Source organism: Typopeltis vanoorti, chromosome 26 (assembly GCF_054136105.1).
Source record: "Typopeltis vanoorti isolate ZY-2024b chromosome 26, IOZ_Tvanoo_1.0, whole genome shotgun sequence".
NCBI lineage: Eukaryota > Metazoa > Arthropoda > Arachnida > Uropygi > Thelyphonidae > Typopeltis > Typopeltis vanoorti.
This window is the reverse complement of record NC_143574.1, coordinates 15,124,790-15,145,489: the sequence shown is the minus strand read 5'-3', so window position 1 is coordinate 15,145,489 and position 20,700 is coordinate 15,124,790. Positions and strand designations below refer to the sequence as shown.

The following is a 20,700-nucleotide window of genomic DNA, read 5'->3' as shown; positions in this document are numbered from 1 at the left end:
ATATGATATTGCTTTGCTTAAATATCCTTTGCCCATTTTTCATGCATTTCTAATATCCTTCCCTTGCAAATCTTAAGCTATGGTACTAGTCCAAGCCGACTCCTGATTTTGTCACGATCACCAGTTTTGCACGCCCATACTTATTTTGCACAGGCACACGAGACTCTGGCTGGGGGCTGCAAAAAATTAGGGCCAATTTAGGAGCCCCAAATAATGAGGGAGATACAAGAGCACTCTACCACCTGTGACAGGGCCCTGAGGCACTGCAGCTTTTGTAGCTCCACATATATATTCTCTTTTTGTCTGACATTTTCACATGCTTATTCACATCTCAGGTCAAGACTGCATGAGTACTCTCCCAATTTGAAAGGACAATTCCCAGATACCGTTATTAGATCTAATATTCTCTAACTACTGATACTGTCCATTCCATAATGTTTCAGGTGATCATCTCTCTCTCTCTCAATATAGCTGCATAAATTCCATTTCCTTACTTCCCTGCACCCTTTTCCTTCTAATTTATGTTCCCATAGTTGAAGATACACATAACGATTACTCATTCTGTACTCAAAGAGTTAATATGGCAAATGCATATCAGCCATATCCCCTTCTGCTCTCCATGGCCTATAGCATAACCAACTATATATTTTGTCCTACTGGCTTTTATATCATGCCAAATAGCTTCAAATGTACTGCCACATTAGAAATTGAGACTGCTGAATTACTTTTACTGGCTGTAATTCTTCTGCTAGCATCAAACAAAAACTCTCCCTCTCCACTAGTCCTGTTTTTTCTCTCTATCCTCACTAAAATATAGTATCCCTCATATTTTAATAAATCCCATGAAAGCATAATATCTTCCCCTGTTAATGAAGTTCACTAATGCCTATAATTTTTGGCCACTTTAGGCTACACCAAAGACTACACTTTCTCACACTTTTAGCATTAGTATATAAGTAACACAATATCCCTTTCTAGTCGCTGGGCTGTCACAGCACACTGGGGGTGTCCCCTCAGTGGTGGATGAGGGGGGGGGGATGGTCGGTGGCACTACTTTGTAGGCTCATCGGACCTGCTAACCAATGACTGCGGTCCTCTATTCATATTGGGGGTTGGATGGTCCTGGCGGCCCATTCTGTAAAAACTACCACTGTGTAACGCATCATGTCTAAGCAGAAAAGAAATAAAGTCTGGGTAGTCTCAATATGCCTAGAATGGTAATGTCAGGGTGATGTAGCAGGCTCTGCGGCATCATCAGTCTGTGACTGCTATAAAGAAACTCAATGCATAAATTGCTTGAAGATTGCTACATGGAATGTAAGAGGATTGAATACCTCAATGGCTCACTTTAGTGAGTACGGGAATGCAAACCCGAGGTACCAGATGCTGGACCATGCCTTACTTCATGTAATATAAACCTGTTATATTATTCTGTAGACTGGTCCCTCCTCTTCTTTCTCCTCTCCTTGCTCCTTCCCCCTGATGCTATTAGAGTATTCCAGGGCTAGGGATGAGTCTTTCCTATCTTGCTAAGTCACTTCGTCTTATGCAGCCACCGAAGGAGGCAAGCTAGCCTCAATAGGTGCCAGTCCCAAGCCTGGATAAATGGCGAGGGTTGATGTCAGGAAGGGCATCCGGTCGTAAAACTTCAGTGCCAGCTCAAACTATGATATGAGTCAAAGAGAAAATGATAAGGGCTAGGGCGTACCCCTTAAGCGACGCGCGGCCACATCGCCCTACAGCTGTGAGAAGTGGACAAGGGCTACCGCATCAAGGGCGGGTGCGTTTAAAGAAGCGAGCCCAGCAGGTGGAGAGGATTGCGGGTGGGAACACTGAATGTTGGAAGCATGACTGGAAGGGGAAGAGAGGTGGCAGACATGATGAGGAAGAGGAAGTTGGACATTTTATGTGTGCAGGAGACAAGGTGGAAAAGGCAAAGGAACTGGGAGATGGATATAAATTGTTCTACTCTGGAGCGAATAACGAGGGAAGAAATGGTGTAGGAATTGGTGTGTGGCAGAATGAAGGGCGAAGTACTGGAAGTGGGTAGAAGGAACGACAGGATCATGCGAATGAAATTGGGTCTTGGAGAAGAGCGGGTGGTCGTATTATGTGTATATGCCTCGCAAGTTGGTTGTACAGCAGAGGAGAAAGATGAGTTCTGGAATGTGTTAGATGAAGAAATTAGGGAACTGGAAGAAAATGAGATGGTGATTGTCAGAGGAGACTTGAATGGACACATGGGGAGACAGAATAGAGGCTGTGAAAGGGTGCATGGTGGCCACGGAGTGGGAATGATGAACCAGGAAGGAGAGAGGGTTGTGGACTTTGCAGTAGCGTTTGATCTGGCAATTGTGAACTCATTTTTCTACAAGAGGGAAGAACATTTGATAACATTTAGGAGTGGTAACAACAGTTCACAAATTGACTACATTTTGACTACAAGAAAACATCTTAAGGTTGTGACAAATTGTAAAGTAATTCCAACAGATCAAGTAGCACAGCAACACCAACTGCTGTGCGCAGACTTTAAAATAAGATCAAAGATAAGAACCTCTGGATGTCATGGGATGAAGACAATTAAGTGGTTTCGCTTAAAAGAGGGGAGTGTGAGGAATCGTTTTAGGGAGAGGATGTTAGAGAGGATTCCAGATGGACTGGAAAGTGTACAAGATTGGTGGATACATAATTCAAAAGTAATCCTGAGCTGTGCAATCGAGGTGCTTGGTGAGACATCTGGAAAGATTAGAGAGCAGAAGAAGGGTTGGTGGTGGAATAATAATGTACAAGTGGCAGTGACAGCTAAGAGGAAGGCAAAGCAGAAGTGGGATGAGTCAAGAGTGGAAGAGGACAGAGAGGTGTACAGAGAGAGAAAGCAAGAAGCCAAGAGAGTTGTGGCACAGGCGAAGGCCATGGCATATCAAGATCTGTATGATCAATTAGAAACAAGGACAGAGAAAAATTTACCAACTAGCAAAATGTAGAAATAAAGCAGCAAAGAACATCTTACATGTGAGGCAGATCAAAGACGCTGAAGGAAGAGTATTATGGAGGGATGTGGACATAAGAAACAGATGGAAAAAATACTTTGAGGGACTTTTGAATGAGGAAAATGCAAGGACTCACAGAGAAGATGGGCAGCCTTCTGAGGGGATGGTGCAGAACATCAGTAGAGTGGAAGTGACGGAGGCCATGAAGAGGATGAGGAATGGAAAATTGGTGGGCCGCGACAGAATTCCAGTGGAGGCATGGAAGGCACTGGGGGAAGAGGGAATTGACCTGCTGTGGGACCTGTTCTTCAGGTATATTTTCCTGTTGGCAAACAGGAAAATATACCCGAGGAATGGAGAGAGAGAACTCTTGTTCCCATCTACAAGGGTAAAGGGAATGCACAAGACTTAAAAATTACAGAGGAATAAAGTTGATGTCCCACACAATGAAAATCCTAGAAAGAGTTCTTGATGGTAGGTTGAGGAAGGAGGTGGAGATTGCAAAGGAACAATTTGGCTTCATGCCTGGTAGATATACAACAGATGCTATCTTTGGATTATGGCAGATGATGGAAAAGTATCGAGAGAAACAAAGGGAGCTACATCTGGAATTTATTGATCTGGAGAAAGCATACGATACAGCGCCAAGGTAAGAAGTTTGGAGGTGTCTGAGAGAGAAAAAGGTTCCGGAGAAATATGTCAGGTTGGTGCGGGAAATGTACAGAAATGTGAAGACAAGTGTTCGGACCTGTCTGGGACAGACAGAAAGTTTCCAAGTAACAGCTGGCTTGCATCAAAGGTCAGCATTAAGTCCGTTTCTGTTTAATATTGTGATGGAGGTGGTAACAGAGGAGGTGAGAGAAGATGCGCCTTGGACAATGTTGTATGCAGATGACATCTTGCTGTGTGCAGATTCAAGAGAAGAAGCAGGAACTAAACTGGAAAGGAGAAAAGTAATGGAAGAGAGCGGTATGAGACTGAGCAGAAGTAAGACAGAGTACATGTGTTGCACAGCGGGCGGCAGACAGGAGACAGATCTGGAGCTGGAAGGAAATGTCATCAGGAAGGTGAGAGACTTTAGATACTTAGGTTCAACAGTAGAAGAAGATGGAGGAGCTGAGAAGGAAGTGGGATGCAGGATACAAGCGGGTTGGAGGAACTGGAGGGAGATAGCTGGAGCGTTATGCGATAAGAGGGTGCCGATCAATCTGAAAGGCAAAATCTATAGGACAGTAGTGAGGCCAGCTATGACATATGCTATAGAAACTGTGGACTTGAGGAAAAATAACATCAGCAGGATGGAAGTAGCAGAGATGAGAATGCTTAGGTGGATGCGCGGTGTGACCAGAAAGGATTATCTGAGAAATGACTATGTCAGGGGAACAGTGAAAGTTACAAACTTAGGAGTGAAAATACAGGAGGCAAGGTTGAGATGGTTTGGTCATGTGATGAGGAGGGAGGACAAATATGTGGGAAGAAGGGTCATGTAGATGGATGTGCAAGGAAGGAGGAGGCGTGGGCAGCCAAAGAAGAGATGAAGGGAGCTGGTAGAAGAGGACTTGAGGATGAAGAACTTGGATGTGGTGACAGCCCAAGACAGGAAGGTGTGGAGGAGACTCATTATCAACAGTGATCCCACTTAAGTGCAAGAAGCTGCAGAAGAAGAAGAAGAATGTAAGAGGATTGAATAAATCTGGGACATTGGCTAATGTGATGAGAGAGAGATAGAGAGATTGAATATTAGTATACTATGAATAAGTGAAACCTTTTGGAAAGGATCATCGGACTTTGAGTTGAAACTTCCAAATGGCAAGATATATAAAGTCAGGTGGTGAAATATCAAGGAGATGTGAAGCGTTCATTGTAGAGAAGAAAATTAATAAAAACATTATCCATATCATCAAAAATTCAGATAGAGTAATGGCAATTCTAGTGAATTCTAAACATAGAGATATGCTGATCATTCAAATATATGCTCCTAAAGAACAGAATGAGGAAACAGAAATAGATAACATGTATGATGAAATAGAATGGTGTATAAAGGAAGCTGGAGGCAAGAAAAATTGAGTTACTTGCTATGCAGAAACAAAAAGGAAAGCCACTAACAGAGCCTCTCACTGAGGAAGTTACATGAAGAAGAATATCCCTTTAGGCTCACGGATATTCTTGAATCTTTTAATCAGTGCTTCATTCAGATTTAAGAGTTGAGAATCTCCATTCATCATTCTATGACTTTTCTAATCTTATTTTCAATCAATGCTCATCTGCTCCCCAATAATTTTAGCTTCCCTGATTTCACACATCCATTCTTTGACTGAAAAAAAACTTTCTCCAGACAATCCAAATGCACTCATGTGCAATCCATCAGGCATATACAAGTCCTTTCATCCACAAAATTCACTTCCAATTTCTAAAAACTTAACAAATTCCTCCACATACACAACTGACATCAATTCATTTGCAACTATGGCCATTCCAAATTCACTCCTAACATAACATAGAAAATTAGGTAAGAGTGATTTGGTTCTAACTCTAATAAAGAGTTAGAACCAAATTATTGCATTCTACACATTGACCTTTTAAATCATTCATTCTAACCAAATTATTAACTCCTTTCTTTCCTTTCATGACCTCTGACAAAATCACTATTATCTTCAATCTTCTACACCTGAAAAGCACAATTTAGTCATACGCTCATGATAGCAGACTAAGGACATAATACTGTCTCCTTAGTCTGCTTTTTACTCATTAATCCTTTGATCAGCAGTAATATATAAAGGGTTGTGCAAGAATATGATTTGATGTTAACTTGGATGCAAGTTACAACTATGCTATTTCTAATGTTACTTATAATTATGTTGAATGCACTATTAACCACCCAAGACATATATATACATCCAAATTACCATGGATGTGAAGTGCATATTAAAATTGTAATACCATTAATATTACATTGAAATATATGATGGATATGAAGTGTAGAATAGTGATGTATTTTATCCATATTGATGGTGACGTGGTTAAGTAGTTCATATTAACCCCAATATCAAAATACATGCCATTCAGCTAATTTCTGTAGGCTATGCAGATGATATAATTCTTTTAGAAAACCAGGTCTATATTTTTTTAAAGTCATTTAATCCAATAGCTAAGATGTAGTTCAGGTACAATTAAACATGTAACAAATTTGATATGAAAGTTAGCAATGAAAAGATGAACTCTAGAAAAATAAACAAGATAAAAATTACAGTATATGATACACTTCAGCTATGTAGGCAAAAAATTTAGTGAAGATGGCAAACTAAATATGGAGAGAACAAGCAAAGACACCATTTCGGTGTCTTTGCTTGTCTTCACCACTGGTGGTGAAGCCTAATGAATAAATATGCTAAAACAGGATCTCAGAATATAAAGCAACGTTTAGACCAGTTTTTGAACACACGTAGATCCAAGATATGGATTCAAAGTAAAACAGTTTAACAAATATTCTAATATCTTTATTTTTAATATGGTTTTACCATATTAAAAATGAAGATATAAAAATGTAACCAGATTTTATTATAACGGACCAGAGTTAATTTATAGTGTTAAGGTTATATGGTCATCTAAAAAAAAAAGAAAGAAAAAAAATGAACTGATGCAATTGAAACTGCTCTGGAATATTTGGAAAATCAGATCATGTTATTAGAACTCTCAAAAATGACAGATCAATTGAAAGAAAATTGACAATAAACTAGTAATGAAATCTTATTTGTGCTGGTCTATCATAGTATCCTTTGCCTATCTTGAGGAGCAATCATAAGATATGCCAGAAAGTGACTATATCACATAATTCTGAAATGTTACCGAAGTTTTAGGAAATTAAGAAAAATTTTATTTGATGGTTATAAAATTCCTGTATAATGTTATGTCTTTATATTATAATCAAAACAATGATCATGAAAGTGTACTATGTAAAATGACCAATTAATAAAAAGATTAGTTCTACCAAAAGATTCTTGAGATAACGAGCTCACAGAGTCCGCTGACTGGATAGGAAGAGACATTACTGGTTGATAGATAATTCGTGACATCTGTAGAGATCTGTTAAATAAATAAATAAATAAAATATAAAATAAAAATAAATAATATACTAGAGATATATACATTTTTTTAATAATATTAATACAACTACTAACTCTCACTATAACAAATACCAGTATGGCAAAGTCATTCAGTGCCGAAAAGTTCCATTTACAGTCATAATCAAATTCCCAATACATATCCTAAAGAGAAGGAGGGGGGGGGGAATATACAGGATATTATGATAGTACTACATAAAAAGATTACATCATTGCAAACTTCTTACTGATAACTTTCCTCAAATTAATTAATCTGTTATAACTTCGGAACTTCTTAATGTATCAATTCACCTATATAATGGTCTTTCTCTGCATCTTCTTCCTCACATCCTGAGAAGAAAGAAAAACAGGTCACACCTAGACCAGTTTTGACCTTCATTGAAGTCTCATCAAGTACAAGTAACCTGGTCGTGAAGTTCCTTCATGTGCAAACATTGTTTGCTTGCACTTGGATAACAGATGAAACCAAGAATATAATTATAATTTCTTGGCTTGTTTAATTTATAGTATAACCAAGTGAGAAAACTTTTAACAACACCATGGTGGACACAAGAAGTTAAAGAAGCAGTCCTGTAAAGAAGAAAGCATATCAAAAGTTGCTGGCAAATAAGTCGGCAGATGCCCTAAAAGAATACAGAGAAAAATGTAAGTGAGCTAAGTCATGGGAAGACTTGGTAACTTACAGTATGGAAAATAAATATTATGAATTACTCCATATAACCTCTGGAGTAATTACTTTGAAAGATCATTAAATAAACCAAGCAGTAACAGAATCATACTAGAAAATTTTCAAGAGGAATGCAAAGAGGAGTACATATCAATGCTTGAGGTAGAAAAAAACCATCAAAACTTGAAATTGTGAAAGGCAGCTGGAGTAGATGATATTTGACCAGAAATGTCTAAGTATGGAGGTATAAAAGTTTCACAGTGGCTCCACTGCATAATTCAGAGGGCCTGATCAGAAGGTCGAATTGCTGATGATTGGAGCAGAGCTGTCATAGTACCCATGTATAAAAAAGGGAATAAAGTTGAATGCGAGAATTACAGATGTTTTCTCTACTAAGTGTTCCAAGTAAGATTTATGCAAGTTTACTTGAAAAAAGGTTGAGAAAGATTATGGAAGAGAAATTTGGAAAAGAACGAGCTGGGTTCGGACCAAATAGAGGTTTTCGAAATCCGATTTTAACTTTACAACAAATAGTCGAGAAATCAACTATCGGAATATAATAAGGAAATCAGAACTCAAGTTTTGTAGATCTGGAAAAGGCACATAACAAGATGTCCAGAAAAGAGCTCTTTAAAACACTACAATTATATGTGGTCTTGTTGTGGAACATTATACAGAGCAATACAGAGTCTATATTTAACTTGTCAGTTAGAATAGAAGGAAATACGAGAAGATGGTTTGATGTAAAAGCAGGGGTAAGACAAGGTTGCCCATTATCTCCATTCTTTTTAGGAAATTGATGATTTTGCAATTGAAATATAGGCTACCATACACAGTTTTTCTCTTAACACCTTGTCATATGCCTTTTTCAGATCTACAAAACTTAAATATAAATCCATGTTATATTCCCAACTACTTGTCTTAAAGTGAATATCTTACCCTGACAACTTCTGCTGGGACTGAATCCAGCTTACTTTTCTCTAAATTTCCACTCCTCAATTCTTGTTAGCCTTTTCTCAAACATGCTTTCAATCTTGTATGTAAAAACTATTTAAGGAAATTCCTCTAATTTGCACAGTTTTATTTCCCTTTTTATAAATGGATATTATTAGAGCTCTACTGCAATCATGAATTCTACACTGCATAATTCCAGCAGCTTGGTGACATGGTTGAATTCATGACTGGAGTAGAGCTTTTATAATATGAGAGCTCTGAGCATTATTGCTTGAATATAGCATCTTGTAATGGTTTTTTTAAAAAGAATCTCACCTTTGTTTTGCTAACACCAATTATGTCAGCATAGTACTTATATCCAATTCCTCTGCTAATTCCACTCCCTTTCCATTGATAGTGCCAATGCTGAATTCTACTGATCGTGATTTGGAGTTTGTGGGTTTTGTTCCAGTAACTGACTTTTCACAGTTTACCCTGTTCCTCTGACAGAAATAGTGGGGTCTTGTTTAGCTGTACAATATCCCAGTCAACATGGAATTTCATCATGCTGTACTGTTATTACGTTTTGATTTAAGCAATAAGAATACAATTTGATCATCTAAATCTCAAACTGTCAGCCTATTCTTGTTCATTCAGTATCCAACAGGGTACATTCATTCAGTGCAAACAGAGTATATCACAATAAGATGAAGGGACATTAGGTTAGTAGCCATAGTCAGTTCTTCACATTCCTTAAAAGGCTATGCAGAGCTCTCTTCCCAGTTATCTTGCTTTAAGCAATCTTAATTCAAAGTTGTTTAGAAAATACTATATTATTAGAAATTTATTGTAGCAAACTATTCTTTGGTCCTAACAAGTTTTCTATTGTGGGTGAAATGAACAAAAAAAAGTTTGCAATGCAAAACAATAAGTAAATAAATTAAGTAAATAAAGTGTTATTATTTTAAGAATCAAGAGATTAATGATGGGCTTTGAGAACTTAAAAATAAATGTGTGATCTATGAAGATTGTGGATGGCTGCTTCATGCAATTTTGTCAGCAGGTACCTGCTTATCTAAACCAAAAGAGAGCCACAATTAGCAAAGCAAATCTGATACAGTTTCCTCTTGAAGTAGCTTAAAACAAGCTAACTAAACTCAGAGTTTATTTAACCTTCATACAACTATATACTTCAACCAAATTCTTGTGGATCTTAGCTAAACAATAAAAGCTACGACCTTCTGGCACCTATTAAAATCATTTGCTGGTAAGTAATTGTATACAGTAGTTCTTAGTTTTACCATTTAACAAAATACTGTAATAAATTTTATATGGTACTTTCCACTGTACTACTCACAATAGAACTTGTATTCTGAGTTGTTGTTGGCTTTTAGCAGCAACTGTAAACATTAAGCAGAACTAATCCTTTTTCTAAGGTATAGTGACTTCCTCTCTCATCTATTATAGCAACACTATGTTAAATGTTTTTGTGCTGGGTAGATTAAGTTAAAAATATATTCATCTGTGTTCAGTAAATGAAATTTTTGGGGTACAGATTATATGATAATTTGCTATTAGAATTTTCAGTCTAGCTTAAAGATTCCATTTCCTATTCAGAGAAAATGAATTTTTCAAACTATCAAAATTTAAGTCAGAAAATATATTAACTAATGGGGGGAGGTGAAAGCAATGTACACAAGAAGTTTCAATGTTTTAAAGATATTAATTTCAAAATATGCCTCTTTATTAACAAAATCAAAGACTTACTTAGTAGTGATCCAGAAAAGTTTTACCATAATACTATCTTTATATTTCTCATCATGAGTCACATCATCATCAAGTTCTGCATCTGTTTCATCTAATAAGCAAAATTTTCATATCAGTAAGCATTTAAAGCAGTTTTTGTATGTACACATTTATACATGTATGCAAATGACTCATTACAGCAAACACCGTTATACCAATCAGAGTGAGGAATTTATGGAGACACAACACAACAGAAGGCTGTCAATTCCTTCCCTCAAACACAACTACGGCTGATAGTTGAAGGAATCAACAGCCCTAATTATCACTTAGCCAAGAAATTAGCAGCCACATCAAGGAGTTGGTACATAAAAAATATGTACCAACTCCTTGATGTGGATACAAAAAATATGTATCCCCGTCCTACATAAAAAATACATAACACTTCATAAATAAATTAGAAACATCACACTCAACAACAAAGATTTATTAGTCAGCTTTGACATAACTGCGCTTTTCACTAATGTCCTGATCAATGATACTATTCTTTGCTTACAAAACATATTTCCACCTGATATCACAGTCCTCTTTGCCCACATACTTCTGCTTTGGATATTTCGTGCAGCAAAATAACTTTACCTACAAAAAGAAGGTATGATCATGGGATCGCCACTTTCCCCCTCAATAACTAATTTTTACATGGAGGACTTCGAGCAATGAGATCTAGATTTGGCCAGCCGAAAACCCAAAGTCTGGCTCAGATATATTGATGATATGGCACCACGGCTGCAAAACATTAAATACATTCCTAAGCCACCTGAGCAAACAATACAAACGTATCCACTTCAACATTGAAATTGAGAACAACAACTCTCTTCCTTTCCTAGACACACTAATCAAACGTCTTCCCTCAGGCTGCTTCTCCTTCACTTTCTACTGCAAAGTACACATACAGGTTAATACAAACATAAAAATTCATACCACCATCCAACACAAAAACTAGGAGTCATCAGCACCCTCAAATACAGAGTCCTAACAATTTGTTCCAATGAACAAGCTTTGAACCAAGAATTTGAATTCATTAACCAAACATTTGTAAAAAATGGAGCAATAAAAAAAAACAGTTCACATGATCCTACATAAAAATGCTATTAAAGCAAAATATATTGCAAGAATGCCATAGCCATACCATACATTAGGAACATTTTGGAAAAAAATAGGTAGAACACTACTTAAATACAACATCAAGACAACCTTCAAACAGCCAGCTAAATTAAGAAATTTACTTTTCTCGTCCAAAGATCCTCTTCCATACCTTGTCCGCCCAGGATTTTACAAACTTCAAAGTGTCTGTAACTTATCTTGCAATAGGGGGAAACAGGATGCACCATCCCAATCAGAAAAGATGTACATGCTGCATTAAATACCTCCACTATGGTAAACAGAACTATCAGAACCACACACACTCCAAACATGTCACAGAATTGACTGGAAAGGCACACCAAAACCTGGTTTGAAAGAAAATTCGAAGCTTGTGAAATGCTGAAACATCATCCAAATCTGAACAAAAATAATGGATTATTCCAAGAATGTGGAGAACCCATCTTCAATCCATATAACAACCAGAACTACCCCAGACAGAAGAAAATCTCAATATGAAAGGACTGTAGAATTGTTTAATGTAGTTCAGTTTTTTTCCCCTTCTGGTATTCTTCTCTCCTATCTGTAAATCTGCCTGTCTGTCCATAATATGGGAGTTCACACCGACAATGTAGTCTATATACTCCATGTACTGATAATGGGTGGACTTCATCTTTTAGAGAGCAAATAAGGGAAACCAGTTTTAATACTGGTTTATAGGAAGTTTGTAACTGGTATCTGTTGAGTACTTTTTTTAATCTTTTCAGATATTCTGCAAAGTATAACAACCTGTTTTATGGAGTAAAATCATTTGAGTAAACAGCTCTAGCTCTATGTGCTAATGTTTTTATAATGCTATAATTTTTTTCATGGAATTTTTTGAAACATCAGCACAAAACTCCTCCTTGCTAAAATTCTCCCTCCGGTTTTAATCATTGATGTGTACAAGCATAGTCTTAAGAACTTCAACTCTGAGTAACAATCACCTACATTCCTGTAACCTCTGAACCAATTTCAAGAATCCTAAAAAAATATAACTTTGTGCTTACCTTCTTTCTGTTCAGGCATGACAGTCAAGTTATGATCTGAAATGAGGATGTTGACAGCTTCTTCTGTAAGAGATCAGACAAATTCAAAAAAATGGGATCTTACTGTTACAGTCAGTAACATCATATGTTGGAGGATTTTAAATTTTTTTCAAGTGATGGCCTTCAACTTTTTTTTTTTTTTTTTGCTAAAGCTTGGAAATATAACACAGTTTAGGCTTTAAAATTTAATTAGTTCTTCATGTAGGGTGCTTCTAATTTTATTTGTTTTGGTAAACTCTGTGAATATTGCCATTTTGTTTCTGCAGTTTGTGAATATGAGATCTGGCTAATTCAAACTTTTGCCTGAATTTTACAAAAGTAATAATTCTGTAAGGTGTCTTGTAATTTTTAGGAATGATAACCTATTGGGCTGCCATGCCAATTTAAGTTTTAACTGACCAAATTGTCATGATTCTTTGCATGTGATGTCATCTCCAAGAATCATCAACTGTGTAGGCAGGCCTAAAAGCTGAGAACTCCTTAATAAATATCTTTATGTGGTGCTGTTTAATAAAAGATGGTGCCTAATTAGGACTTTAGTCTTTGTGTTGCACATTACAGTTGTTCAAACTAATCCGATTGTTATCTGGTATTCTTTGTGATTGTGGTTGTCTTGTGTACTGTGACAAACTGTTTTTGTGCTCGGAAGATGCTGGATAGAATACCAGTGAAATATCATCAATAAGTTAATAAACAGTTATTTTCTTATCAGCCTGTGTTCTCATCTATACCGTTAAAAATAATCAACAAGAGTAACAGATGCTATGGATGGTGGGGGTGTTCCTAATAAAGTAATCAATCAATGACTAGATATATATATACAACAAAACTTGTTCATATGCCATCAGAAAGCTAAGCACAATGCATGAATTTAGCAAAACAACAATGCTTTAAGATTTGTTATGAATAATGAATAACACAAATCAGAAAGAAACAATAAGAAGTTTAGGCAATAAAACTCACCATTTTCTGCACTTTCTAAGTGTTCTGTGTATAGAGATGACTTCATTTTACAGTGTGAAACATCAATAAAAGCAAAACTAAGAACTGGTAATGTAACAGAAAATTCAGATATTGAATAAATGTGTGCTTGGCTAGTTGATGGCTCTTGGTGTATTTGCAGAACATAGAGTACCTATAAAAAAATAAAATTACATTTTATCATAAAAGAGACTAAAATATGTCTTAAAAAGTTCATTATCAGCAGAGTATTAATAAGTATTTCAACAATCCATGTATTGTGGGTGCATGTACACACACACACACAATGAAAAATTAGAATGCCAATATAGAAAAATAGGATAAGATTTTTTCCCCCATTAGTGGTTTCTATTCTTATAAAATAAGGTTTTTTTTAAAAAAATAAAATAAATAATACGAGGGTGGTCTGAAAGTTCTCGGCCTCAACCATAGATGGCAACAGTATTGGCAAGATTTTTTTTTTCCTAAGTTAGTACAACTGTCATAAGTATCCATGTGAAATTGCAAGTAATTCTATCAAGTAGTATGTTTTATACAGCTGTCTGAAGCAAAAGTGTTGTGTGTATCACTTGAAATGGATAAAATTGAGTATCTTGCAGTTATATAATTCTTTGTAAAAGAAGGTTTAATGTCAAATGAAATTCATTTGAAATTCATAAAAGTTTATGGACACTCTTCTCCTTCGTTTTCGACAATTAAGAAATGTTCTGCCGAGTTTAAATGTGGGCGTACCAGCCTTGAAGATGATCAATGTAAAGGACTTCCAAAAAGTGTAACACCACCAGAAATCATTGATCAAGTGCATGATATGGTATTGGATGACTGGTGAGTCCAAGTGTGTGAAATTGCTCACACAATAGGATTTCAAAAGAACATGTAGGATATATTTTGCATGAAGAATTGCAAATGAAAAAGCTTTGCACAAGAACAAAACTGATTTTGTGCATCAATTTATTACTATGGATGAGACTTGGATTCATCATTACACACCCAGAATCCAAACAGCAGTCAAAACAGTGGACAGAAGCCGGTTGTTTAGTGCCAAAGACAAAGTCGGTCCATCAGCAGGAAAGGTCATGGAATCGGTGTTTTGGGATGCTAAAGGCATATTGTTTATCAATTATCTTGAAAGGGTAAAACAATAACCGGGTAATATTATTTTGATCTTTTAAGCAGACTAGACGAAAAAATTCATGAGAAAAGATCTGGTTTGCAGAAGAAAAAAAAATCATCTTTTTTGGCAAAAAAATCAAGTGTTTTGGCAATGGGAAAATTAAAGGATCTGCACTATGAATTGTTGGAATATCCATCCTATTCCCCAGACTTGGCTCCATCTGACTTCTATCTCTTCCCAAAACTAAAATTCTTCCTTGCTGGTCAGCGTTTTTCTTTGAATCAAGATGATTGCAGCTGTAGAGGGGTATTTTGCAGATCTTACCGAGAACCACTACAGAGATGGGATAATAGCGCTGAAGCATCGCTGGAATAAATGTATTAGGTTTTAAGGGAGATTATGTTGAAAAATAAAAATAATTTTGAAATTATAAATTCGTTTTTTTATTGTTGGGTAGAGAACTTTTCAGACCACCCTTATAAAGTATAATTTCACTGAAATGTTACCATGAGCAAAAATTATCAAATGAACATCAAAATAACACTCCCCCCCCCCCCCTCCCCAAAGGACTTCAGCAAATGACGTTCTTTGCTGATGTACCAGGCTATTTCTATAATCCTGCTCTTGACATGATAGAGAAACACAACATTTACAGTAGCCATTCGCCTATCCTCTTAAAGCTTTAAAAGAAAAACTTTTCAAATCAACAAACTCATGATTCTCTCTAACTAAAAGTTTCGAAAATAACTGTCAGATTACAAGACAAACCCTCTTTTAGCTAATTTGGCATTCTGCAGGAAGTTCTTTTATAATTAAGCATTTTATTATCTTAGAATTCTTATATTATATATTTTTCTTGTATTTTGCTATTTTTGTATATATAATATACTGGAAGAATAAATTTTATATTATACCTAGAGGTCTATCAGAGTGAATTTATTCAAATCTATCAAAATTCAGTCATTTACATAAAATTAACACTGAACAATTCATCATCATTTTTGATATGTATCCTAAATTAGTAGGAAGTATGGAATTCTATAATAGTATGAGACAATTACTCAAGAGAACCTGAAACCCCTAGAGAGCACATTCCTGGGTGGCACAGATGTGAAACACCTCTCAGATATGAGTGGTAAGAGGAAAATGAAATACCTTCCATGGCCCAACAGGCAACAGCAGTGTATAATCCATGGTGAATGGCTGAAAGAACCATTAAGGCTGGTCAGATGAGTGTTGATGTGCTGACTGTAAAATTAAAACATGATTGAAATTTGGTGCAATATAGAAGTACAAGGGAAAAGTACAACATGCTGTCTCAGATGTCACCTGAATAAAAAGGGTACATGTACCCAACTGAGCAATCAGGAATGGATTGACAAATCAGCTACTGAAAGTAGTACAGCAAAATTAAGACCAGTAAGAGACATGTTATCAGTAGGAATGTGGAATGTTCGTATTTTATGGGCTACTGAAAAAGGTAGACTTGCTTTGCAAAGAAATAGAGCGATACTGATGTGACATCTGAATTAGCAGCTGGACAGAGTTGGAACAGATGACGGATAGAATTATATGTCTGGTAATAGTATAAAACATGAAGCAGGAGTTGGATTTCCTTCCAATAAATGACTAATGGTCATTTATGGCATACACACTATCTACCAATAATTGTCTGCATACCCAATGTTTGAAGTTCTGGAACATTCCAGGTTCATTAATAACATAAAAACTGGGTACAGATAGTAGGAAGCAGTATTTCATCATAGCAGTTGAATACAGGTTGTATGGCAACATGACTTTAACTCAGCAACTTCGAGAGAGGTGTCTCATCATGGGCTGTCACATTGGTGGCATGTCCATATGTGCCAGTGCAGCTCAACTGGAGCAATCAACAGTTGGCAACATTCTGGCTTCACTAGTGCAGGAAAACACCCAGGGCAGCTGCCAAAAATGACTGACAGGTACAGGAGGGGGGGGGTGTTAAAACGGGTGGCATGCAAAAACTGCTACAATCATCACAGATCATCCATGATGAGTTCCAGAGCACCAGTAATACCATAGTGAGCACTAATACTGTATGAAAAGAACTCCATTTATTGGGTTTCTACATAAGAGCAGCAACACACAAGCTGCTTCTCTTCTGTGGAAACCCAGAACTTTGTGGTTCATTGTCTGTGGTTCCATGAAAGCACCTTGATATTCTGGATAATCAGGTGCTGTCTACACTGTAGTTTTTATGGAACAGACCCATGTTACTATCAAGATGATAATATCCAATGGCACAAAGCTACAAGCTGTTGTGGAATGATATGAAGAGATATGGCCGTTAGCTGACTGCCCTGACCTGTGCAGAGTCTGACCTCAACCCCATTGAACACCTGTGGGAATGGAGAAATGGAGACAAATTCTGCAAGATGTCTGCTGCACATTGGTGGAAGGCGTCCCTCAAAGAGTGCAGGAGGTGATCAAAGCCAAAGGTGGACATACCTGATATTAGGGTTCACCTGCTGGCATCAATTGTAAATTGCTAAAGTGTCTAGACCATTGGTTCTTGACTGGTGTTCCCGGAACACTTGTGTTTCGAAAATCAAGTGTTCTGCCGGTGAAAGATGTCACATGACACAGTTCTGAGTGTAATTGGCTACTCTGAATAAAAATGTCGAGGGAATTATTTCAGTTATAACAGAAAAATTAACAATTATGACTGGATATGAAATCCATTGGACAATACATTAAGTTGTGAATTTTTGTTACAAGATGAACAATTAGTTGCCTTGTGTCAATGGATTGTACTCTAAAAGTGAAATTCTCTGAAATAACTCTTGAGGAATTTTGGATTTTTGTCCAAGCCGAATAGACAGCTCTCTCTCCACAAGAGCACTGAAAATTTTGTAACAGTTTTCAACATCATATTTGTGTGAGTTTAGTTTCTCAATATTAACCCATATAAAAACTAAAAAGCATGAAAAACTTATTAATATAGACAAAGAGATGAGGGTAGCTATATCACACATTAGACCTGATACTGCTGAAACCTGCAAAAGCCGACAAGCTCAAGATCGCATTAAAATAAGTTTCATTTTTATAAATGGCAAGTCCATGCATATGTTTATTGTTAGTTTTATGACTCTAATGCTTTTGGTGTTCCCCAAATTCTTCTTATAATCAAAAATGTTCAGTGCCTTTGAAAATGTTAAGAACTACTGGTCTAGATAATAATTGGTAGCTAGTGTATATACTTATACTGTTCACTTTCAGTTATGTTGGACAACATATTTGCTGGTTATTTAATTGAAGGTATAAGTAAACAAATGCATAGACACACACAGTACTGTTCCAGGAGCCAGCTAACATACTAACATATTCAAGGGCTGGATAAGTGAAGATTTGCTTATTTGAAGGTTGAGAAATTGAGATCAGTTTGCTACTCTCAATCTGATGTCATAGAATAAAGTCTGGTTTGGCTCAACACGGGATTGAAACTGACCACAGCATCCTTTGGTCCAAAACGCGCCTCTTACATAGATCCCGTTATAGGTTCGAACGTTTGTTCAAGGAAAGCGTGGAGGCCTTGCTCCATCATCCCAACCTGAATCGTAATGACTGCATATCTATATCAAAAATCTGGGAAAGCCTAATCAAGATTACTCATTAATTTTTTTTTTTTTTTTTTTTTTTTTTTTTTTTTTTTTTTTTTTTTTTTTAATAGCAAATTCAATCATGTTTCTACTTCAAAATATTTCGTTTCATACTTAGTGATATAACATCACGCGGCATGTTCTAATTTCAACGATCTATTGTTAGTATTCTAGCTTGTATATTTTTAAACTGTTCTTGTAATACCACCGACGATGGTCTGCTATTTCCAGACCGAAATATTTGGTTAAATAAATATCTTTCTTGTGATTACGTGATTATATCATATAGAATAAAGTGAATATTATGTTTTTGCTCTCTAACAGGGTGGTGAATTCGAATCTCAATGCAGATATGGATGCTAACAATGGTGTTAGGTTGATAAATTTCTTTATCCGGGTGCTACTCTGCTTACTCGAAGTCTGATGTGGTTGGAAAGAGTTCCACATTTTGATCAGTCCTTTCAGATAATTCAATGCTTAGCCTATCCAAGGTACCTATCATACTAATCGGGTACCTTCTGAGAGCAGAATTTATATTTAAAAAAATTAACATAAAACTGGATGTTTCATAGGAAGCAAACCTACTATATCTTCAGTCAACTCTCACTACAGCAAACACAATTATAACAAGCTGGTATGTGAGAAGTCCCCACTGTAGCCTTCCAAGGTTGTACACGTACCATACTAACCAAAGTTTTATAACATTTTGTGAGTAGAATGCATATTTTAAGAAAAAATACAAGTAAATGTTTCATACAAAGCAAGCATAACGAATCTTCATACAGTTAACTCGCACTACAGCAAACACTGTTATAACAAATTCACTCAATATAACAAACTTATGAAAAGTCCCCATGCAGTCCCATAGGCACAATACCATTCTATATAAAATTTACTATATAATGAACTATTCTTGTGGTCTCTATAAGTTCTTCATAGTGAGAGTCAAATGTATATGTGAACACTAGCAATAATGCTCACATGCTGTAATATGCATAACAGTGTATATATAACAATATTTATTGGCATGGCATTCTAAAATATTAGAACAAGTAAATACTTTCAAATACCTCGGATGTGACTTATCACATGAGGATGAAAAAAGATATTAAAATATCAAATTTTGTTAAAGTAAATGGTCTAATAATATATTTAAGCCATCCTTGGTACAAAAACACACCAGAATCAGACTATATAATGTTCTGTCTAAACCAACTTTATTATGTGGAAGCGAAACATGGACCATAAAAAAGAAGAATGAAACAGCAAAAATATAATTTCTCAGAAAAACAGCTGGATATACCAAGAGGAGCCATAAAACAAATGAAGAAATTTTACAATCCCTGAATATAAAACCAATTAATCTATATAAGCAAATAAACAAAAAGGGTTAGAATCTGATTTAGAACATCTAAATCAAATGGACCAGCAGACTGTCAAAAATGCTATACAGATATAAAATAAATGGAAAAAGAAGAATTGGAAGACCAAGAAAGAGATGGCATGAGACTGGAACAGGCTACGTGGCCTAAATCTATGATAGGAAGAAGATTGATGTGGCTATGTATGAGACTATGGTACAAATTAAATATCTGAATATTATTTTCAGGAATTTGTGACTTGAGGTGAAAAAAGGATTCTTCTCTAACATTTTATATTTACTATCAAATGAGTATTTTCAGCAAATACTTTAATCTTCTTATTTCATTCTGTTTGTAAATTATGGCCCAGAGGAAGTAAAGACTCGTAATCATCATTTAAAACACAAAGATTTGAAGATGCCTATTTTTTGAAATGGATGATGTGCTGAATCTTGTTTTTCAAATCTTTGCTCAACAGAGCACATGTTATCTGCTCCAATTCCAAAACTCTCCAACAAGAATTGAGCTTCACCCAATGTACTATACAACAGAACAGCTTCACCTCAAGGTTAAATGCATCCTGAACCTATCAACAAATCCCTCTTGAATACATCAATTCAAAAGATAAACAGCCTCCCTGGTGTTTGCCAGGTTCAGTGTGAGTGCCTCCACATGTATTCTAGACAAACAGGACATTGTGTTTAAAAATAAAAAAACATCAATGTCATATCAACAACAATAACCTAAAATATCTGTTCTTGCCTCAGAATGGAGTGTATGACCACATTCAGAATGGAATGACCACAATATCCTTCAGTCATTGCAGGTTTAGGTTTTAGCAACAATTTAAAGAGAGTGAGAAGCACTTCTTATACCATCCAAATTAAAATCAGAATGACTTCCTCACTACTACCAAGGTATGAG

At 36.1% G+C, this 20,700-nt stretch overlaps 1 protein-coding gene across 1 annotated transcript in view; it reads right to left on the bottom strand.

Moving 5' to 3' along the window:
• The window catches only part of LOC150092349 (enhancer of mRNA-decapping protein 4-like), a 406,953-nt gene that overhangs the window by 139,234 nt on the left and 247,019 nt on the right, over nt 1-20,700 (bottom strand). The window contains exons 12-15 of the mRNA XM_090414848.1: nt 13,646-13,817; nt 12,644-12,706; nt 10,479-10,569; nt 6,979-7,073 (exon numbers count right to left, since the gene is read on the bottom strand). Of these exons, the coding sequence (XP_090270974.1) occupies nt 6,979-7,073; nt 10,479-10,569; nt 12,644-12,706; nt 13,646-13,817 (421 nt within the window). The remainder of the gene's footprint in view (nt 1-6,978; nt 7,074-10,478; nt 10,570-12,643; nt 12,707-13,645; nt 13,818-20,700) is intronic.